Source organism: Micropterus dolomieu, linkage group LG23 (assembly GCF_021292245.1).
Source record: "Micropterus dolomieu isolate WLL.071019.BEF.003 ecotype Adirondacks linkage group LG23, ASM2129224v1, whole genome shotgun sequence".
NCBI classification, from domain to species: domain Eukaryota; kingdom Metazoa; phylum Chordata; class Actinopteri; order Centrarchiformes; family Centrarchidae; genus Micropterus; species Micropterus dolomieu.
This window is the reverse complement of record NC_060172.1, coordinates 32,225,124-32,249,533: the sequence shown is the minus strand read 5'-3', so window position 1 is coordinate 32,249,533 and position 24,410 is coordinate 32,225,124. Positions and strand designations below refer to the sequence as shown.

Genomic DNA, 24,410 nt, shown 5'->3' with positions numbered 1-24,410 from the left:
ATAGTTGCTTCAACTTCCCATCAGATGGATCTTAGCTTTATTGGCCTCGTCTTTCGGCCGGTCAGTGGCACTGTAGTCCTCTCTGGAGCTCTCAAACTATGTTTCTCCCCTCTCGCGCTACAAAGGAAACAATAACAACAGCTGCACTTATCACACGGCTGACTTCAGAAACGTGACGTGATGATGACTTAAGAAAGCTATGTTCCTGCGCCTTGCCGCTGCGAATCTGTTGCACTTGTTTTAATGGCTGATCGGCTTTATTTTGAGGCGAGGGGTTGTTTTGCGCGTCAACAATAAGGAGCATGCTGTTGGAGCGGCGGCGAGCGCGTTAAATGAGCGCATTTCACTCAATGGGATTTTTATATTTAGCTCTGTGAGGGACGCACTGGACAAGCAGCAGAGCAGCGGAAAGAGGAGACCCCGATCCCGCTGTTGTCTGACATTTTGATCCCTTTGAGGCCGTTTCGAGTCCCCCAAAACTTGTCGTTCGTATCGCGGTGCGCGTTATCAGGCTATGTGGTGGTGACGGCGCTGTGTGTGAGGGGGAATAGCGCAAATTGATCTACAGCTCCGGGGCGAAAAGATGATGATGGCCGGTGGTGGCGGAGCAGCCGTGGACCATAACGGGATCTACTCAAATCCTAACCTCCACAGCCTGCAGCAGCCCCTCATGGAGGCTGATAACCCGGACTCCCGCAAACGACCGCTGGAAACTCCGGCGGAGGAGGCCGGCTGCACTAAGCGCACCAACACCGGAGGTAAGAGAGATACACAACAAGAAGCACCTCGTCCACCGAGTCTCCTCCATATGAAGACAAATCTGTGGTTGTAAAAGCCTTCGCATGCATTGGTGGGAGCATAACACCAAAACACTGCCTTCAGTGCCTCCCCACTGCGTGCCAAAAAAACTACGTGGTGCAGCATAGAAGCAGATGTGGGCTGCATATTAGGCTATAGCATGCAGCACCTGTGCAGTTGGCACTTTGAAACACTGACTGTGATTATAGCTGTTACTTCATACCCTGCATAACCCAGCAGAGAACAGGCAGCCCTGACTGAGTGAGTGGCCTCCTCAGCTCAGGTCAGCTTTGAATTTGAACTCAATCACCTCTCTGCTCCACATCTGGAGGTATGCTATGAAGTCCTTCATTCAGTGGAGGAGTGATGATTTCTGTGTAGAGGCTTAATATTAGGAGAGAGAAGTAATCACAAGAACCAGACCTACAGTAGCATACAGTGTTGATTTGTGGAGACTGACAAGAAACGGACAAAAACTAACTGAGCTCTTGTGTTCACCTGAGATGCATGATAGACTTTACATGGTAGATTTAGCGTCAGTGATTGGGAGATTTTAGTGGATGTTCTTTCTGCTTCAGGGCTGAAAGTCTGCTGATTTAGAGTTTTGTCACATGAAAACTGCCAGAAGTTAAGTGTGCGTTTTGAAGGACAAATGTTGGGGTGAGCGAAACAGGAAAAACATCCAGTAAAAATCATACAACCCTGTACAACTAGTTGGACACACACTCATCACCTCTTGTAGCCTAGATTCCTATCAAAGTCAAGTTATTTATAAGGTGTGAGGTAAGCCATATCTCAGCATCTGTTTGATATTTTTGGTTTTGCCATTCCAGCTTTTAGACCTTCTGAACTGTTAGCACACTGTATGATGGTAAAATTACAATTCTAAAATATTAAAATGAGAAATCAGAACATGCAAGTGCTCACCGAGCAGAGCTGGGTGGTGTAGATGTTGACAAATTAGGACCTCTTTTGGTTCCATCTATCCCTGCATGACAATGTGAACTCACTCATAATAACAGATTGGAAATGTTACAAGAACATCACAGAAATCAGGGAGTAGGGAGAAGAGTGAGAAGTACTAGTTGGGGGGAAAAACACTACAGAAGCACTGCAGCGCCATTTTAGCAAATTGATCCTGATTTCATTTTCTGGAGGAGAAATAGCGGTGGCCAATAAAGAATCGACAAGGCGGTGTGAACGCTTTATTACTCATCAGTAAGATGTCGGAGTGCAGCAGTGAGGATGACGGCTGATTCAGTGCGCCAGCTACTGTACATCTTATTTCAGTGTGTGATTGTTCTGGTCTGCAGCTCACAGGGACCACTTATTCAAGAACTTAATGTTAATTAGACATCCGTAGAGAACAGGCAGTTTCTTCACCATATGTTACTGAGTTTTCCTTTGTCTGTCTTTGTGTCCCAGACACCTCGCCATTCGATGATAGCAGCATTATATCCTATTTCTAACAGCATGAGTGCGTTTTTGCTGCGCCTCACTGCACCTCAGAAATGTAATTTCAGCAAGGCACGTACGGACCCTTGTGTCACCAGACAATATTTTAGTACAGATTCAGCCCCCATATGTCCTCCATTAGCACCCCTGAAACCACTGTAGAACAGAGAAGTCACATGGCGGTCCTGCTTCTAGAGGTTTTGCCATTCAGCTGTAGCACAAAGAATTCGTCATGATCTTTCCATCCAGTACCCAGGTGATTGTTGTGTCTATGATGGTTACCAGCCTGACTCCATCTTCCTTTAAGGAATCTCTGTATCACAGGCCCACTATACTTCTAGAATCTGGAGCTGCACAATTAATTGTGTCCTGAGGATGGTCTAACTCTGAAGAGCCTGTCTTGTTTTCTCAGAGGCAAAGTTGTTCCAGGTGGCTTCCTAAACACGATCTTATCTTTGTAGAATACCCAAACACACAATCAAGGAAAACTATGAAGAAATCCCATTTAAAGGTATTATTGTCTTAACCCTGTAAAATGGTGGACACGTGCAAATCATATTGTAAATTATACTGAATTATGTAGTATGCAGTATACTTTTCCCCACCACAATGACCTGTGATCAACATTTTAAATAACTGTTAAGATTCAGGAAGTGAACACACAAGAATCACTGGCCTTTAAGACCAGATTTATGGTTGCCTTTTAACATATGTGTTCATTTGCAAAACGACATTTGGTTTGTGCTTAGTCCTTTAATGCTGACCTGGAAATGTCAAAAATGAATAAAAAGGTACAAAATTTCGGTGCAGTAATGGCAATACATGTGGAATGGTAACCCGGGCTAAACTGATTTAAGAACCACTGGTTTATACAATTAATAAAATGAGTACAATTAATTTAATGCATAGTTTGACCTGAACAGTTGAGCCAAGTAGCATCTGTATGCACTCATGTTATGTGGTAACAGTCTACTGGCCCTTTATTGTTCTCACAATCAGTATAGATGTGTTTAAGGCATTTTATTCTAAAATAAATTAAACTTCTATGGTACAAGTTAGCTTAGCATTGTCTCTACAGTGTTAGCATATGCGGTCCTTCTGATAAGTATCTAATTTGAAAAAAAACCCAGTGCAGATCTTTGAGGCTAATTTGGACTGCAGTACTACAGGCTGAGCTCAGGAACAGAAGTTCCGTCTATATGTTTAAATAAAATGCACATTTAGACCATTTGTAATGACTCCTACACAGATGAGTTAATATTTCGTCCCCCTGTGCTTTATTTAATTTGTTTTAGCATCACCTCCCATTTCATGAGATCTACATGCATTATTTGTAACGTTGCAAATTCACAGCCTGTATGGCAATAGTTGTAGACAGCCTGATAATCCTCAGCCATCCCTGTAATCAACAACCCCTCGACTACGTCTGATATTGATCACGTTATTCCTACCGAACCGATCATTAACATGACTGGCAGTTACAACAAAGAGAAGAAAGCCTGTGCTCTTTCAAAGCTGAGCCTCTCGTTGTGCATTAAGAGCTGTAGACACTGAATGAGGGAAATTACTCCTCTTTTATCAGCATTGCCCTTCTCTCCTCAAAATGAACATCTTTCATTCATTTCTCTTTCTAATTACCCATACTCTGAGCCCATGTTGCTGGCAAGCATGTGCCTTCCAAAAGGTTGTGTGGCTGAGGGATTAGGTATGATCTCGTAATGTTGCTAATGGAAAGGTTGGCACAGGAATGTGAGCTGGATTTTTTTTATTTTTGGTGGGAAGGACACAGGTGCCCTTGCAGAGCGATGTGACGTGAGCGGACTGTGAATTTGCCAGGTGGCAGTGAAAGAGAGAATGAGAGAGAGCGATAGAAATGAAGACAGAGCAAAGCAGAGAGAAACGGGGAGATAGATAGACTGTGAGAGGGAGTGGAGTCTACAGGGAGGCTGTGTCTATACACTAGAGCATCTCTCAGTGAATGAGACTCGTAGAATTTTCTGGAAGGCGTTCGCTCGAAAACCAAATGGGCCACGATGTAAAGGTTTGATTTGTGGATGAAATTCATCATCAGCCAGGAAAAAAAGGAGTTCCGTCTTCTTATTTTTTTTTTACAGGTTTGGAAAGCACTATTAGATGAAGCTGGACTTCTGGTGTGCACACACAGACACTTACCCGCATGCACATTGCAGTTTTTACACACATTCGGTCACTTAAGATACCTCTCGGTGTAAGATTTATAGGCGTAGTGATTGGCTTCATCACCCCCCTCCACCATTCTGCGGCACTGCCATTTGCAATGGTTGATGAGCCCCTCCGCCCTCCCAAACATGGCCGTCTAAGGGATTGGGGGTGGGGGAAACAAGGAAAGGAGGGTGGGTGGCGTAAGGCACGCTGTCTCAGATCACTCCTCCTCCACCTCCTTCATCATCTGCTTATATTATCCATACACCTCTTCAGCCATTGTTGAAGGTCACTCTACATGCTTCCCCATTCACCGCTGAAGCCCGCTCCCCCAGCCACTTCACCTTTGTCACTTTCCACTAAGGAAAGTGAGTGAATGGACTGCCATACTTTATAGTGCTGCGTCAAAAGAGGCGGAGTAGGGGAGAAAATTAAATTTTTTGGGACCGGCATCAGGGGGTGGGGACATGACGTGCTGGAGGGAGGAGGCTACCCATTGGCCGGGCGAGGTGTCAGTCCTGCGTGCTGCTGCAGACGGACAGGCCACTCGATGAATATGGATGAGAGCAGTGAAAAGGGTGATGCGGCAGGGAAGACCCCCCCCCTCAAACCAATGCAGGCTTGAACAATGCGTGCCGTCTTTCACTGAAAACACTGAGAGCCTGCATTAGCATTTTCTCAGACAATTGAGGCTCTGGCCAGCTGCAGGCATGGCTCGGATGCTGCGGTGAAATCTCTTTTTCTGCACCCACTGATGAATTAGACCTCGGTGAAAAAGTCGACTGGCCGCATTCCTCAACACTACCATTGCACCTATGCCTAGGCTAATGTTAAGATCCCCTTTAGAGATTGTGCCCCGGCATTGATGGCGATCTGACAGAGGACTTGAGAAGCAGCAGATCTCAGAATGGGTAAGCCTCAAACTCTTTTTGTTTGACTTGTTGAATTTATCCGTCATGCTAGTCTACGTGCAATTTCATACACCTAAAGCTCATTTGTCTATTATTGCTCGTTTTTGTTCCATCGTCCTTGCTGCCCGTCAGCAGCAGGTTAGTCCATTGAAATGCAGAATGGGTACTTGGAGGGGTAGTGAGAAGGAGGGAGGACGGTCACAAGGCATTTCCTCCTGACCCACCCCCCTCGAGTGACTAAACTAAACACATTTGGCTCAGCTTCCATGTCTCTGCTCCAAGCCATCCTTCCAGTATTGGAAGCAGGGGTTTGAACTAACACCCCACTGGCTCGGATTCCCAATGTGCCCCACTGCTCCCGTTCCCTTGTGGATTGCAGCAACAGATTGCCATGTTTACTCTACCACATGACGCCATTAAAACCTGTTACTGTGATCTCAGACACTAGGACAGAATTAATTATTGACTAATGAAAGCAAACGTGGCTGTTAGGGCGACGGAGGGAATCTTAGTAGCATCCTCCCCTGCTGGGTTTACTCTGGCTGGAGATGAGCAGAAAGTTACGCAGTGGGTTTTGGCTTGTCTGTCAACAACAGGTCTTTGGATGTTTGGATTCTGCAATCAGCATCATTCAAATTAAATTCTTTGGGTGGCTACGGTATCAGATATCTCGTGACAGGCTTGAGGACTCAAAAGCTTTACGCCGACTGTGTCAGACATGCATGATCTTTATTTTTTCACCAAGGTCATTTTATTGTTATTCATTGTGAGAAAAGCGGAGAGCTGACTGTAATATAGCATGAAAATCTGAAGAACAGACATTGCCCAGAAATGAACATTTATCTCCAATGTCTTTTTTGTAGGCTGTTCTCAGAAAAAAATACATATTGACCAGCACCTGACATGTTTACTAGCTTTTCATGGTGGTGTAAATTTTAATTTCGTTTCTGTGCTTTCAGGATAATGTGGGTATATTATGTTCTGGAATATGGAATTGTCTCCACAACCATGACTAATTAATCTAAATCAAAAGTGACTGTCATGTATGTCTCTATATTTGTCAGAGCCATTGATTATGGCTGATGTGCACGAAAACAAGCCTGTGTCTGAATGGAACATGAGGGGCATATTAATGCAATAAGGAGAAGGGCTAACATGTAGGCTGTGAAATTCCTTAATGTCACAGTGCCATGTTCATTCACATCTGAATCTAATGAGTGCATTACTGAGGCAACAGGTTGGTCTCAGTGCAGTTCGGTCCACCTTCATCCATCCGTCTTTCCTCCCCACCATGCCGGTCAAGCCCCCACTCACAATACCCTCCACAAAACATAGGATGCAATGACATGTTGACAGCCTTAGGCATCCACGATCAAAAACCTGTATCATACTACACTTGAAAACGTCCTACAAAAATGGACAGTGCCTTTTTACATCTCTGCCCGCTCGAGTGACGTCACCCTTGAAGCATCTGAAAAGGATCGAACATGACGTCATTGCATCGAAATCAGCATGCGGAGGGGATTGTTTGTATCGCTAGAACGCACCTGTACCAAGTATTTACCATGATGTCATCGATACAATATTTGGAATTTAGCGGGGAATTAAAGCCGCTCCACATCTATAGATGTAATATTTTTGATGTATTGTTGGCAGGTCCTTAATTATATTCGGACCCATGCTCAATATGTGGTTGATTGTTATTTTACTAGATTTGCGCACTCACTGTGATCAGGGTTTTCTTAGACAGACGCTTTTCCCACTTTAGTGCTAATTCTTAATTAACAATACAGGAGAGGGAACTTTCCCAACTGAAAGGGAGAAATATATTTGACTGCAAATTCTTCAAACTGATGTGCTGTCAATCACTGACTGCTACAAGCCACTGTAAGCCACACAAGCCCCTTCCAAAATGGAGGAGATTTAAACCATCTTGGCAGTATAGCCTGTGAACAAATCTGTGGGATTGGTTTCCATATGTTCTTCTCACGTCTGTTAATTAAGAAGGATCACTCTGTATTGGCATTCATGAACTGCATGGATAATGACTTAATGTGTTTGCATTTAGTCCTCTGTGTGTAACTTTCTTTCTCAGAAAACACAGGCTACGTTTTGCATTCAGATTGAAGACTTAATTCTGCATTGCTTTTATTCGTGTGCGAAGAATGATTCGTAACACAGGACCTGGCTTTGTATTTAGTCAGAGGCTAAAACTCCTTGAAAACAGTTAAAATTAGACCTCTGCAAACTGGAAAGGAGGTCATCATTTACTCCACAAGAAATCTGGGACAGGACACAGAACATGTCACCAATCTGAGATAAAATGTGAATGCACCGAAAGCTAGAAAGAACTCCAAAGGCACAGTCTCCTTCCAAATACATTCTCGTCATCAGAGGAATACAGACACAATTACAACAACTCATTATGTTATCGCATTTCCCCATATATCTCTATGTCAAAGCTATTTATTCACATTGTGAATTTTTGCTTGTTCAGGTTATTGGTTACTATTATGGTGTATATGATGACGGGCAGTGCTACTTTACCAGAGTTGACCCTTTCCCACTTTATGTGTCTCTTCTCCAGAGGAGGGTGAGTACTTCCTGAAGGTGCTGATCCCCAGCTATGCAGCCGGCTCTATAATTGGCAAGGGCGGCCAGACCATCGTACAACTGCAGAAAGAGACGGGTGCCACCATTAAGCTGTCCAAATCCAAAGACTTCTACCCAGGTAAGAAAGGACCCTTAGTAATTAAAATCGATGAGCATAAAGGCTTATATATATGAGAGGAGTCGTCTGACTCAATCCCCAGCTGAATGAGTGATGCTTTGGTTTAAGAGAGCATTTGATATGTCTCTTCATCTGGCTTCCCATGAATAATTGCAGTCCTTTTTAATCTCACACCAATTGTAAACACTTTAAACTTCATTACCTTATGTCTTAGAGGAACTAAATATTCATGTTGATGTTACAGTTGTCAGACGCAGCAGTCTGCAGGAAATTTTTGTTTCAATTAAAGCTAGGGCAGGCAACGATGGAGAAACTAGTGAAAGACTAAGCTAGATTTTGAAAGTATCCAACCGCAAAAATTCCACCCTCTCCCGTCAGGCCTCCCTCCAAAGCCACTCCCCCAAAACAGATGTTCATGCACAATGAGTGCACGGGCAGAGTGTGCACAGGTAGGCAGGTAGGCAGGTAGACATGGAGGCCAGCCAATCATTTAATTCGAACCGATTGAAATGATGTGCTTATTACAGTCCTGCAGCTGCCACAGATACTGTTTTATTTCTTTTTCATTTTTGTTTCACAAAATTTGATTCATTGATTGCTGTCAGGATGTAAAAGAGAATTTCAACAAATATAACAACAAATGCTTCTGAAATAAATTGCCTACCCCAGCTTTAAGTTGCTTGTCTTGCATGCTGCAAAAAAAAAAAAAAAGAGCACAAATTCTGTGACGCAGAGGACATACATCGAAACATTAATTATGCTGGAGAGCCTCACTCAAAAATGGCAACCAGAGAAGGATGCTTGGACAGCTCGGTGACCCCTTTCACATGGAGGGCAAAGCTGAACCATCTTATCCTCCAAACACAAACGCCTGAGTGGTAGAGGAGTCTGGGTGTTTGTCCTTCATGCCTCAGAGGAGGCTTCAACCTTCTGAAAAATAACAGGTGCTGAGCGTCTCTGCTTATTAGGTCCAGATGTTTTCTGTGATAACTGATGCAAGCAAATAATCCCTGTGTAGTAGTATACTTTTTACTGTATACATATTTATTCCCTCTTTAGAAAGGTAATTTGTAGCAGCGCACATGGCCTATGAAATATGAGTGGCACAAAATTTATATGTGAGAAATACTACAGATGTTTTCAAATGATAGGGTTCACAGTTAGTTCCTCCGATTTCCTTAAGCAACTACCAGCAAAGACAGAGATAGCTTGTTGTCCAGAATTGAGTTTTACTTTATAATGGCTACCTTCATGAATGTCATGTCATATGACCTCTGCAATTTTAGCTGAAAAAGATTTTAGATTTAGATCACAAAATATTACACTACCGACAGGAAAAATGCGCAACATACTTTGAGTTTGACCTGTTCTGTTTGGAGTTACATGTGATATATTGGACTGACTGAACCATGGCAAAGAATTACTGAGCTCTGGGGGGAGAAAAAGAAGGATGTGCTAGCAAATATTTTGCCTGTACTTTTTCTTCCACCAGGTTTCTGTTAGCCGTGATGTCTAGAGTTAGGCAGTGTTGTATGTTGTACAGATTTTAAAGCCCCTTAGGGCTGTAATTTGGGATATTGGGCTATATAAACAAAAACTGACTTGACTTGATGAAAGGATGTTGATGTTCAGAAGGCACTGCTTGAAATTTTCCGCACACAAGGCCAGCTATGTTTACGGGAATGAATTATAGCTGCCTCATTGGAATAGGGCCGAATGAGTGATATGTATCCTTATTTCTCTTTCTGGATTGTGGATGTGTTCATAGGCCACCACCTGCTCTGCCCATCCCCCTACTCATTATCGTGATGAGTGAGAAGAGGAGTTCAGGGAGAGGGTGCTGGCAAGGATTTGATTGGGTGGTTGTTCTGGCCCACACAAGTAAAATGAAACGACTGCTACTGTACACTGCACAATAGCTGAGAGTGTCACTTTCTGAGAAGTCAGTAGAGGATAAACCTTTTTAAAAAACTAGCTGGATGAAAACTGTTCAACTTGGTGAGGTTTGTCACAGCAACATATAGATATTATTTCCTGAAATATAAAGGCAAGCAATTCAGCATGTCAGACTTGTCAGCTACCTCGATTTTACCTTCCTTCATTGTTGAATTCTCTGCAATTTCGGCTAATATAGCATGCTAATGCCAATGCTAACAGTTCACACCCACATCTTTCGTCCTGCAGCAGCCTGAGCACACTCCAACTACTGCACAATCGCACACTAGAGAAATCAAGGGACAACAACCGATGCAGCCATTTTCCTCTGCAATCCTCTCTGTGATGGCTCAGTCTGATACTCCCACCCACCTCACATCTCCCATCCGTCAGTGTAAGACATGAGACCATGTCTTGATGGCAAATGCACAACTGGGCCCTGCTGTGGTGGACTGAGATGGATGAGCGTGGATAGTGAAGGGTGTGGATGATGCATGATTGTATGTGAGTGAGGGGACAGGGGGGCCGGCCCAGAAATAGCCTGTTTCAATCTCTCTCTGTGGACATGACCCCTCTCCCAGCTGTACTCAAGCTGCTCTAACACACGCCAAGTTTCCTCTGTCCTCCTCCCCACTCACTGTTTCTCTCAGATTTGGTTGCTGGTATTTGGGAGAGTTCAGGCCAGATAAGATGATATCATACTTCTCTTAAAATTTTGCTTGCCTCCCAACACATGGGCACTGACTGTTTTTGTTTTTATTATCTGGTTTGAACCCATCTGAACTGCTGCATGGCTGGATTACCCGAGCCCCCATAAATGCAGCCCGCTATGCATTCACCCACTCATACTGTGCATTCAGCACATACACACACCTACTCACACCTACTTACACACATCCGCATATTCAAGCAGCTGCAGAGAGAGCCGTGGGAGTTCACGATCTGAACATAAACTTAGAAACAAAACTTCAAACCCTTTGCTTTGTGCAGCTGGCCTCCAGCCAAATACATGTATTGAGTTACTTTGTACAGCACAAACAGATGAAGCTGTTGTGATGTCATAGAAACACTGGGTGTATGTTTTCCATTATGTGATCATTAAAATATCAGTCACATCATATGACCTTAGATTAGAAAAACACCACTATTCCCTATAGTATAAGGTGAGGTATTTCCTTCAAACAAGAGTAGAAACTACAGCAAATTTCAACCATATGTCCACCTGCTGTAGCCTATAGAGCAGTATCACTTCTGTCTAGAATGACATCATGGGCAGGGATTTCAAGCTTCAAACACTACACTGTAGCATTCCGAAGGATTGTTCTGTTTTATAGTGATTGCTTAATGTAGTAAGCCTCTCTGTTTCCCTGATCGACTAGCACAATATTGGATGTGTCATTGCAACCAAACAGCTGTTGCGCTTTTCTTCTAATTGGCAAAGGTCAGTGGATTAAAGGGGCACCAATTTTACATATGGAGCTCAGTTTACTCGGCACAAGGAGTAGTACCAAAGTTCTTATTGGCAAGTCATGCCACTCGGCAGCCATCTTGGTAACGCCTCGGGCAGTTATTTCGACTAACAAGACCAGGCTCCTATCTGAATGAATGGGGAGAGAGCCAGAACCGCACTTTCACTGGTCACCGGGACATAAAAACTACATGAATAGAATCACCAGTGAAATCTGAAAGAAAAATCGCTGAAGAAGTTTGACGAATCTGCCTCAAAATAAGGTTTAAAAAGCACTTTTCCCGACCGGTTATACTTCTTTAGCCAATCACATGGTTCCACTGACATAAGGGCCCTTACGTCAGTGGAACCACGCGATTGGCTAAAATATGTTTCCTGCCTCGGCTGTTAAAAGAAGACGATTGGCTTTCTAGCCATCTTTGGCATTACAGGTTTTCCCTATAGAGTTGTAGTGAGGATTCATAAAGCGGCATGTCTCCTCTATGTAACGTCTCTGGTAGTACTCAGTCTGTGATGATATAATCAGGGTTATCTCAGCTTGGGTTTAGAGACCGAAAGCCTGCATTACAATGTGGAGGGCATTTGTGGGCAAATCAGGAGCCAGAGAGGGTCTAATGAAAGACACTACTAAGCTTGTATTCAAACTGTCTTAAAGTTTAGATCAAAGTCCTACGCTGGAAGGTTGCACTTTGTGTCAGGATTTCTTCTAATAGTAGAAGCCTTGATTTATTTTAACGCAACACAGACATCAGACGTACATTACAGCATTTCTAAATGATGCTATTTTTTTGTTTACATTTTACAATTACAATTGCAGTTTAGAGGTAAAAAGCATCTGACAGTGTGTTAGGACCAGGTATTAAATGCCAGAACAGGTCTATGAAGAGCACGGTGTGTTCACAGCCTTTTTTTCAGTGACTGTTGGGAATCTCTGAGCAGTGTGCAATGTAAGGTAAAAGCTGTCCAGGAGACTTTTTTTCTAAATTGCTGGATATAAATGGAATCACACAAGATCCCCTCATTATAAATCTGTGTTTACATTTTAGAAAAGCATGACATATGGCAACATCGTGACAAGATGAATATATTCAGCACTTAGATTTTCAACAAAAACATTCCAGCTCAATTTGTAGTGTGAATAATTACTTTAAAAATCTGCTAATGTGATGACAGTAATTATGGGTGATACTTTATGTGTGGCATGCTAGCAATCTGATTAAATCAGACAAAGGATTTGGACAAGCTAAGGCATCACAGAAAACGTCTTACTTCAGGATCAAGATAGAAGACCTGAGAGACATTGCTCATTTGGGGAAAGTTGAAGGCTGAGATGTGTGCTCTCAGAGGCATTGACACATTTCTCTCCCCTCCGGCCAACAAGAGAACGAGCTAACTCTTACTGCAACTCAAAGCTCAGAGATTTTATTATGAAATTCGTCGCCTTCAAAAAGAGACAGAAGGCAAAAAAGACTGATGCAAGCAATTCAGGAAGTGAAAAGGGCGGAGAATAAAAAAGTAACATTCAGACAGTTTCATGTCCTCTTTATGGTGTGCATGGTGTTGATTAAAAGGTTTTAGCACATGATGGTCTCTGCCTTAGGACAAACTGACCTTAAAGCAGCACTGTCACTCCTTGAAGACTTTTCTAAATTCAGAGATGTTTAACTAGAGGTTGCTGTACCAAGTCATGGAGAGAGACCTCCTCACCCAGCAATGAATGTTGGAAAAGTGAAGAAAAAGCAATACTCGAGGCAATATGTCTTCTAATGACGTGTTGCATCACTCAAGACGGCCTAGTTTATAATTTGTTGCATCGGGGTAGGGCAAGCAAAGAAATTGCTTAGTCAAAGTAATTTCCAATGAGGCAGACTAAGGAGAAATAACTGTCTGCAACCCCGGTTTTTTATGTTTACTTCCAGTGAAATGAGGTTTTGCGCACGCATTAGTTCCCACCTTCTCATATTTTATATTTTGTGCCTGTTATTTGTATCCAGGCTGCATATACAGATGATTCCATACACAATAATTAATATAATCATTTAGTTTCTTCATTTCCTTCAGCATACTCACCATTTTACTATGGAAATAGGCGTAACAGGAATTAACAGTTTATCTTGATCAATTTTCAAAGAATGACCCTGGATTTTGGATATTTTTGAAAATGTAAACAGTAGCCAATGCCTAGAAAGCTTCCTGTATGTGATTCATTTATTGAATTGTATCTGTTATCATTTTGAAATGTTATAATATATATTGTAATAATGCATGTGCCCCAAAACAAAATCTTCAACAGGTCAAGTGCCTGCACTTTCAAACTTCAGTCTGTCACTTTGTCACTTCAAGAATGATAAGCAGGTGTAGCACAAAACACCAAGAGGGCCCAACAGTGCTTCTGTCTGAAGCTCCAATAGATTTAATTTATAGCCTGCTTTCAGTAGGGTTTGTACCTTGGTTTATTTTGGTCAAACATAGTGAGAGTTTGAAATATGGTTAAACATGCTTGACCTGTATCTCTATCGATTTTATTTAATGTTCTTTGTGCATTAAGTAGTACTGTATAGCTATTATCAAGAATTTAACTAGGAAATTAAGGAAATAAGGTCAGTCACAGGTCAGGTGCCCTTTCCCTCATTTTGCCCAATTAGAGTTTCCTGCTGCTTTTCCTGATATGCTTGAACTGACCTATTGATTATTTAAATCCATTATTAGACATGTCTATGGTATAAAGCCAAGCAGGTCTGACTCTGACTAATTTCCCTGGATTTATTTCAGCATTTACAGAGTGCTGATAAATGGTTACGAGGATAGATGCAGATATGTGGGTGTGTGTCACCCAACCTCGTAATTTTAGATCCAATTGAATTAAAGATGAAAATACCAAACATGAAATAGAGCAGCACATTTCAGACACAAGAATACCCTATTAGTTAGTCTTCCCCTTTTACAAATTTTGATCAGTCAATGGGGAAAATGGGACACTTTCCCCTTACTAAGATATTTGCCTTATTCCAATTTGCTGTCTGTGAAGTCATCAAAGAAAATCAGGATAGATTTCACATCCTTTTCCACCAGAGAACAGTAAATGTTAAAGAGAGCAAGGAAGGAAGGTTGATACAAAAGGGAGAGTGTTAAAAATCGTGCAAGCAAGTATAAAGGACTCGCTGTTGCATCACCTGTTTCCACGGCTCGGCCCCTTTACCATGGCAACGGAATGCCGGTTGGGTCGCCAATGTGGGTGTAGAAAGAAGCCTAGAGGAGGAACAAGTGTGTGCTTAGTCTATTAGAGCTGCAAGGCAAGGACGGGCTCAGTATTACAGCACTGAAAGAGTTACATCATTGAAGAGGAATCCTTCTCTCCCCCTGTGGCTCGCTAACCAAGCACGGTTCTTTCTTTCAGCTGTTCCTCTGTTGATTGTGTAAATGGAGGAAGTGAGGAATAGATTAATAATTGGGTATCTTTGTGAAATGTCAAGGAACATTTTTCACTGCCATGACATCTTAGTATAAATGTAGATTGTATTTGCCCCTAGCAAATCCCTCAAATCTGCTTGCTATGTACCCACTGTTTGTTGTCTTCCTCTTCTCTCATCGTAGGAACAACAGAACGCGTCTGTCTGATACAGGGTACAGTCGAAGCCCTCAATGGTGTCCACAACTTCATTGCGGAGAAAGTCCGCGAGATGCCCCAGAGTGCCCAGAAACCCGAACCAGTCAGCATACTGCAGCCACAGACCACTGTCAACCCCGACCGCGTCAAACAGGTGAGATACTGGACAGTCAATAGGGTCACGAGTGTGTGTGGTCAGAATGTGGTAGGAACAGTTCACTTCCAGGATACCTTATTTATTAGTCAACAGTCTGACTTGTTCTCAGGGCCATGACCCACAATCTGGTAGGGTCAGGAAAATGTGAGGGTATGTGGCTATTTTTATCTACAGTCTTTCATAGCTAGACAGAGCCATGTGGCAGCTGCAGCCTAAACCCCTGGGATTAACAAATCGCTGAGTAAAGAGGGGCTGGTGTAGTACTCTGACTCAGTGAAAGATATCTCTCTTTCTGTCGAACATTTTTTCTGGTAAATCTTTCTCTTGTTACCTTTTATTGCTACTTCAATCTTTCTATTTCTCTGCAGGCCAAACTGATCGTGCCCAATAGCACAGCTGGGCTGATCATTGGTAAAGGTGGAGCTACAGTGAAAGCAGTGATGGAGCAGTCAGGGGCTTGGGTGCAGCTCTCCCAGAAGCCAGAGGGCATCAACCTGCAGGAGAGAGTGGTAACCATCAGTGGGGAACCTGAACAGAACCGCAAGGCTGTGGAAATCATAGTGCAAAAGATCCAGGAGGACCCTCAGAGCAGCAGCTGCCTCAACATCAGCTATTCCAACGTCTCGGGCCCAGTGGCTAACTCCAACCCCACCGGCTCCCCCTACGCTAATACGGCCGAGGTGCTGCCCAATGCAGCTGCAGCAGCTGCCACTGCCTCCAGCCTTCTGGGTCAGGCCGGCTTGACAGGAATGGGCGCCTTCCCTGCTGCCATGTCCAGCTTCTCTGGCAATGATCTGCTGGCCATCACCTCAGCCCTCAACACGCTGGCCAGCTACGGCTACAACACTAACACCCTCGGCCTAGGCCTCAACCCTGCAGCTGCTTCTGGGGTCCTTGCTGCAGTAGCAGCTAGTGCTAACCCGGCTGCTGCTGCTGCGGCTAACCTACTGGCCTCCTACGCTAGCGATGCCTCCAGCAGTGCTGGCCACCCTGCTACAGGCCTTGGGGGGTTCTCCTTGGGTTCTCTAGCAGCTGCTACAGGGGCTTCCAATGGTTACCTAAATGCTTCATCCCCACTGATGGCCTCCTCCCTATTGGCAACAGAGAAGCTAGCAGATGGGGCCAAGGACGTGGTTGAAATAGCTGTTCCAGAGAATCTGGTCGGTGCCATTTTAGGGAAAGGGGGGAAAACGCTGGTAGAGTACCAGGAGCTAACAGGAGCCCGCATCCAGATCTCCAAAAAGGGAGAGTTCATTCCTGGTACTCGGAACCGTAAAGTTACCATAACAGGGTCGCCAGCCGCTACACAAGCAGCGCAGTATCTGATCAGCCAGCGGATCACTTATGAGCAGGGCGTGCGCGCTACCAACCCACAAAAGGTGGGCTAAAAGGAAAAAGAAGAGGAAAGAAGGAAAGGATGAAGACAGAGTTAGAAGGGAATTGAGAGGGTCACGATGAATAGAAAAAAGAAATGTCCAAATATCTGTTAAATATTTCAGTATTAAATGAGAGAATCACAAAGGAGGAGGTGGGGGAGACAACCAAGATAAGTGTGTGTGATATGTGAATGTGTTTTTAGGACTGATGTCCTGATGTTTTTTAAAAGTTTGTGTCGAGTCCTTTTGACGATGGTGATCAGAGTAAGCTGAACTGGTCCACTGCCAAGCTGCAGATTCAAGGGTGAGGCCGCAGGGTATCACCCTCCTCCAAAACCTCATAGCTGTTTTATTTTCCTTTTTCTGTTTGGGTTTTGTTGGTTTTAATTTCAGTTGCAAACCTCAGCTCCCGGTGAGTTGAGCGTGTGAGATGAAGTTCCAGCCAGCTGATAGAGCTGTTTTACAAACCTTGCTCTTTGTATACAATGCAGAAGGCATTGTTAACAGGGGAGAGGTTTTATGACAAGCACCTGAGGTCATCTCAGTTTATGGGGAAGCAATCTGAGTATAATTTCTTCAAAGAAATCATATCTATGTTGACATATGTTGAATTCTGGCTCATATCATGATTGAAGTTTCTAAATTTGGGTATTTTATATTTTCATCCTTTATTTATTGACATGGTCTCATTCAAACACAAATAGATAATTTAAACCTGTGAATGCAGGTTGATCTGAATGTAAAAACAATATTAGCCTATTGCTATTTTTTATTTACAGGGATCAAATATTGTGTTGCAGTGAAAGAAATGTATAACTCAAACCCAGTCTGAACTTCACTGTTGCTGTCTGCAAGTATAGTTCAGGGGTTAAATAATCAATGTGAGAGGATAGAGGAGACACACAGGAATGTATAAATATATTTTACATGAACACACATAGATAATGCTCCCACAAACCCACAAACTCTGAAACGTATTTGCATATTCAGTCACAGCTACAAACACACAGAAATATGTTGTTGTTTAACCCTTTCTTGGTGCTATAGGATTAGATTTATATCTACTTTACCATGAAATCAGAATCTCTCTGGCGACTATTCTCTCTACTTGATTTACTTGATGTGTCGTCCAGCCATTAGTAGCCCGTTGGATCTGACCCAGCCTCTCACCTAATGAAAAAGGATTGATTTCAGCATTTCATGATGAAAAGCAATCCAGTCTTAATATTTCCATCCTCACTCCCAATGCAGGTCTTTTTTTCCCCCTAAAAATTGGCCATACTCTACATTTTACCTGACAATATTTTTGCCTTAGTCACACATTTGTAACTCCCAAGAATTAACTTAAAGCTCAGACTACCTTGAAGCAGTGTCTAACCAGTTCAGTTCGCAAAGAGAACTAAGCACTACAAAAGCATTTTGATAAGAAAAACTGTATGAACCAATATCTGTGAACAAAGAAAGAATCTATTGCCTTTACATTAAGGGTACCAAATAGTCAAGAGACATACACTAATGAAAGGGAAGTAGAATGACACTTGAAAAGAAGGTTTGGACTCACTTTTTTCTGTGAGCCATCCTTCCTAATTTGTATCAAGACAAAAACAAACAGACTCTGCAGTTCATCCAGGCAGACTGTTATCGTTCTCAAAACACGTTAACGCTCACTAACTTTAGGTGGAGCACGTAATAAAACATCATGAAATGTTTTGGCATCGTTGTCTTTTATGGGCAATTGTTTGTCTAATGCAGGGAGGCTAATTGTCTAGAGCATTTCCAAGCATTCGAAGATTACCTTGGCTTCCTTCTGTGCTGCTATCCATGGTGTTCATCCTGAGTACACTGGGTCTCTGAAGACTGCACTGTGAGACATTAAGAACACAATGTAAAGCGTGTCTGTCCCTGCTGGGATGTGAGTATATTTTAATGTGCACATCTATGTCACATACACAAGACCTACCAATACTGACAGAAGGGATCTCTCCACAAGAGCATTTATACTCCAGCGTCTTGTGATGTTTCTGTTTACCAGTACCAATGCACTGCACTTAAATTAGCGAACCACAAATTATTCCCACCACATTTTCCTGCACTGTATTCTCCAGTCCTATTACGTCCACTTCCCCACTCTAGAGACATCTTTCAATTGTCCCCATCAACCCAAGCTCTATGATCAGCTTCCTGAATACACGGCTGTGAGGGTTGGTGCTGATAAGTGTCCAAGCAAATCAGAACCACTCCCTTTTTTGGGAAAGTTAATGAATAGCGTGTTCTCTTTTTCTTTTTCATAACTCATGTTTGAAAGTAAATGGATTTGAAAGTGTTTGAAGCAACTCTTTGTGTCTGAACATTATGCGTGGCAATTGCAACAGCGAGCCTTTCTTCCTGACTGAAATCGTTCCTTTCACTACGTGTCTGGAAGGCTTCACAGTCATCCATAACTACAATGTGGCCACTAATGAAATCATAGCATAGATAACCTTTTACTGCCCAAGAATTTAGCATATAATAAGATACAAGCACAAAACAAGGGGATGTTTTATCAATGCAACTGGACTGCATGACTGCAGAGAGCTCCCCTTCAAAGCTCTCTGATCTATACATTGTGCCAAATACTATTTCTCTCTGCCCCTCATTAACTTTCCTCTTTCTCTCAACATTTTATTCCCCTTGCATGATGCTGTTTCTCACTGTTCCGGGATTCCTCCTGTGTCCTAATCCCTGTCCGTGCTTCTTCCTACACTGTGCTCTCCCCCTCTTTCTCCTTCCTCCTGTCTTGTCTTCTCATGGGCGGTGTGTTGGGTGTGCTGCTGGTGGGAGTTATGCACTATAGGTCAAAAGGGTATGAAAATATTTTCCCAGGCCGTAGAGTTCACAAGGCTAAAATGCACAGAAAACACCTGCCTCCAAAACTGTGACACCCACAAGACCAACCAGCAACGTTAGCTCAAAGTATCAAATTCCCTATATAAGAAGAACAAGTAGGATTTACAGAAGTTTAGACTGTGAACTATGGCCTTTAACGGGAAGATAAGGTGATTTTTCTTCCAAAAGGAGGCAAATCTTGGTTGAATATTCATATGTTGGCTGAACAAACTGAGCTCATATTTCAGCCTCTAAACAAAGCATAGTAAGGACAGAATGCATAAGATAGTGAGAGTAAGGTGGGAACTTGTTTGTGACCTCAAGCCGAAACAATGACATCCTTTATGCATATCCTCTTATCTGAAAATGACTAGAATTCATTTTTGTGGAATACAATATGTCATGTCATATGATCTAAATGTACTTTATTGTAGCTATTCTAGTTTGTAGTCCAAATGCAGTCCAGCGTTGTCGATACAATGTGAACTATGTTATATTTGTGTGGATGATGAGAGTGCCAACTAAGCCTGATTAAGATTAGCTTCGCGATTTGTTTGTGCATTATGATGACTCATCATCAGCCGGTGGTGTCCATATTTCTGTCATTGATGATTTAGTTTGACAGTAAGAAAATGTAAAGAATATTGGAAGCAATATAGTAGCATGTTGTCCTGTTTTGTGTTTTATGTCTGTTGTATGAACCTTTGAAATTACTAAGATTTTGAATGAATAGGTTTACATGTACTTTTTGTAAGTTATGAAAATGCTGCTATTTGATAAGTAAACTATACAAAAATATTTTAGTTGAAAAGATGTCTGGTCTGTTGATTAGAAACATGCTCTAAAAGGCTGGAGCATAAAACGAGGTGTATAGTATACTATACAGTACTGGTAAGATAGTAAAAGTAATAATAGACTCCATAGTACAACCTGTGCCAAACTAGACCTCCGCAGCTTCTGAATTTGTAGATGTGCGATCAAATGTTAGATATCAATAACTTGTTTAGAAGTGCTGATCAAGTGCCAATCAAACACTGTCTTTTAAGTTAAGAAAAGATAATCAAATACATTACTTAAGAAAACAAAGGACAAAGAACTTTTTGTGCATTGTTTTATCCCATAGTTACATAGAGTAAGAGTTAAAGATTGTGATTTTTATGGATCCATGTTGTTTTACACTCCATGCATCCCTTGTGTGTTTGTTTGACCTGTGGCTTAAGTACTGCTGTCTCACAAATGTCTCTATAGGCCAGCATGGACTAAGCATAACATGTTATAAGCATTCATAACATACCATTAACAATCAAAAATGTGTTTGTGGAGTTAGGTGTTATCTTTTTGCACGTCTTCTATTGCATGGTATCAAAGTAAATTATGGAGGAAAAAAAAATTACAAAAATTTGCGAGGTGTCTCGCAACATTCAAAGACATGACGCTGCATGCAGTCAAATGTAAAGCACTTAAGTTTACTCGCCTCATGTTAAAAAGGTTGTTTTTTATGTCGTGAGTTGGGAGGGAGCTCATTATTGTCATGTTGGCCCAAAAAAAAGACACACAAACACACACACACACACACACACACACACACACACACACACAGACATCTCAGATCCACTCCTCATCAATCAAGTTCATCTCTCTACACGTCATCAGAGAAGATATTTTGATTTTTAGGTACAGTGAGGAGTATTAAAAATGTGAAACAAGCAAACGTGAAAATGTTATTCAGTGCATTGGCTCCTTGTGTTCTGCTCTTTTAGGATATCAGGCATGCATTTCTTTTAGAAACAGGTTGAACCTCATATAACCTGCCCCATAATGTTTTTCGGATTTTTATTTATGTCATAGCTTAAAAGCCCAGATCTAATCTATGAATGTACCCATTTATTCTTTTTTTATTTCTGTTGAATGTTATCAGTCTTTAATGTAAATTCAGGGCAGGAATGTCACATACATGTAGAGTTAATATCTATGTCGGATTTCAGCTATAGTCAGGTAGGCCTCACACGGCCATAGTCATGAACCAGATATGTTTTAACACAACTTCCGATTCGCTGTCAACATTATCTTGTTTGTTTGGTGTTGCATAAATGCACTTTACTGATCAGTGGGTCATATTGGAAATGAAATGAAACAAACTATGTTGGCTTTCAACAGTTTATTGGATTTTGTTTGACATTATTTGCTGTTGCTCTTGTGTTACTTTTATTTATTATTTCCTGATCGTGGTGGGTCTCATGAACGATGGAAAGGGCTGGAGTCTCAGACAAAATAGAAAAGTAGCACCTGTTTCCTCACTTGAAGGTTTCTCCTTCACATTCCCTTCAGCAGAGGTTTGTGTCAATCACTGAGTGCTTTGTTTTTAACATGTGAAACAAGGAGGGATCTGTAGACATTTGTCCTTTTGCATCCTCTTTTGCTTCAAATCACAAATTCGAAAAGGGTTTTTATTTCTTCAGCAAATTGGGACTGTACCACTGGGCTGAAGGAACTGAGGGATGCAAGCTCGAGGTCTGGTTGATACAACGGTCAGATCTGAGATACATAATCGGCACCAGCAAAATGAAGATTGCCTCTGCCACCTCAACATGATAAAAATCACAGAGGAAACCTATTAGACTTTGAGTGGCCTAGTTACATGAATGATATTTCTCTCTTTCTATTGTGTTTTACAAACCCCTGTCAATGCAGTTACTGCTTCACATCTGAATGCCAAACGAATTACAGTATCATTCCAAAAGTTGTTATGTTTGTTTTTATTTTCACTCCAAATGTATCCCGGACGTTAATCCGCCCCCCACGGATCCCTTTCCCAAGAAGGCTAGGACTGGTTTTAAATGCTACAAAGTGGCAAGGGCTGCTTGCTCCTCTCTTAAAACCTTGTCTCCCTGAGTCTCACTCGCTCAGCCTACAAGATATCACGAATATTGTTTCATTACACTGAGCACCTGCTACTGTGTCCGCCCTTTAAATGAACGGATTAAAGTATTTCTGAGCCCTTTCGTCTGAGAAAATAGAGGATTCTTTGCCAACCAGACATGAGGCCATTTTTGTCTTTGACCCCCTGAACCTCCCATGAACTTAGTTGACCTTCTCCATCCCCAAGAACTCATGTATGTGTTATAAATTTTACAGCACTACTGTCAAACTCTGCAAGACTGTTCGTTTGTTTTCTGGTTATCTGGACAATTCTGCAGGGTTGAACGCTTGCTTAAGTGGAAACTGAAGAAAGCATGTCAGTACCTTGCAACCATTTTCACATCATTGTAAATTTTCTTTCGGGGTTTGGTTTTACTTTGGTTGACCTCTGTTCTTTCCATCTCAGAAAAAAAATGGACTGACAGCATAAGATCAAATATTCCAAGCTAAGACGAGTGATGTTTTGTTGATTGGGTACATTTCTCTTTGATATTAATGACAACAGTTCTGTCTTTCGTTTGTGAAGAGGAGAATCAGTGAAAGTCCACAGTGTTAACTACCTAAAGGGCTTTCTAGGACAGCATTTATATGTCTTTTAAAATGAAAATGTTCTCTGAATATATTCAGAAATGGGAGGAAAATGTCTTCTTGTGCCAAAATTGTGAAAGCTTTTTATGGCAAATATTGTCAGCAAGAGTGCCAAATAATTCCACACTGAGCCAAAAGGCAGCCAGCCTACATAACTAAATGTTAGATCACTGGAATGGTTACGTCCCATTTCCACTCCCCTTGAAAAACATCACCCTAATTGTATGACGTTTGAGCTCATGTACCATTATTGTTATGCTGCCAGTCTGTTTTCTGCTTTTGTCAGAGAAACATCTAAGAAGCAGTATATTTTCTAAATGATACACTGTTGATAAAAAGACAACAGCTACTATGGTGAGGGAATGAGAGGATTTTAAAAGTGTCATTGTTTTTATTATTAGTTTATTTGAACATTATTCATTAATAGATTTAACGGTAATGACTATTTAATGTAACTGTAGTACTGTGTTTGTAAAAGAAATTCAGTGAGTTGTGTTTTATGACTCGTGGACTACCAGTGAAGTCAGCATTTCAGTGTTAATAATTGAATTGTTTTTTAAAGATTATTTTTGCGACGGCAACAAAGAGTCATTATAAATGTTCATTTTAACATCACTTGTCTTCTGTTCTTTTTATTCTCCACCTTGTTCCTGTGCTCTGTCTCACTTGATTGAAAGGTTGAGTGTTTATATAATTGCAACTAACACATTCTGTGAATAGATCGATTTCTGGAGTGCTGAATCTGAGCACATAATAAATGTGAACAATGGCTATGTTTACATGGACACAATGCTCATATAATGAGGAATCAGATTAAGGTACAACAATTATGCGTGAAAAGCAGCATAAATTTCATGAATTTATTTTAGAGTTGGTTTTGTTTACTGAGGGTAGGATACTACATTTAGTATCTCATGTTGTTCATCTTAAAAGCTTGTTTTGTTGTTTTGAGTGGCAGTGACTTTGGTTGGAGCCAATCTACAAACATGAACATTTGGTTCATTTAGTTAAGCATCCAAGGGATAGCTTCAAATGTTTGGCTTCTCTGTGATCACATTTTGAACACAGGTGGTTTCACTGCAAAATAAATGGAAAGATTATCTGATTTTACAGGCCAAGGCCAAACCACAATTTTACACCTACTTGCCCAGCACACCCAGATACATATTTTCATTATTATTAAATATGATTTATTCTATCTAATTAAATGGGTGGAGCTATGCTGTGAATACCTGACCAAAATTGTTAAGCAGACAGATGAAGATGTAAGTCTGTCAAACCCAGTCTGTACACAACTACACATCCTGAGAAGAGGTCTAAGTGGGTAATGTACCATATTTGAAAACACCTGGGTGTGTGTTTATACCATGGGAGGGCTGATTATAAGTTAGAATTTAGCAAAAAGAGAGAGGAAACAAA

General features: G+C 41.7%; 1 protein-coding gene across 3 annotated transcripts; it reads left to right on the top strand.

Moving 5' to 3' along the window:
• Nucleotides 1–128: 128 nt before the first annotated feature.
• On the top strand, nt 129–23,606 carry LOC123963146 (RNA-binding protein Nova-1-like). 3 transcript variants are annotated; one of them, XM_046039751.1, is made up of 4 exons: nt 129–758; nt 7,933–8,076; nt 15,074–15,240; nt 15,612–23,606. In XM_046039751.1, exons 1-4 carry the CDS (start codon nt 584–586, stop codon nt 16,629–16,631), a joined length of 1,506 nt encoding a protein of 501 aa, XP_045895707.1. In that variant the 5' UTR covers nt 129–583; the 3' UTR covers nt 16,632–23,606. The 3 variants fall into 3 exon arrangements, with proteins under 3 accessions (XP_045895707.1, XP_045895708.1, XP_045895709.1); XM_046039752.1 differs by lacking the exons at nt 129–758; nt 7,933–8,076 and adding an exon at nt 14,753–14,908; XM_046039753.1 differs by lacking the exons at nt 129–758; nt 7,933–8,076 and adding an exon at nt 14,753–14,931.
• Nucleotides 23,607–24,410: the final 804 nt, after the last annotated feature.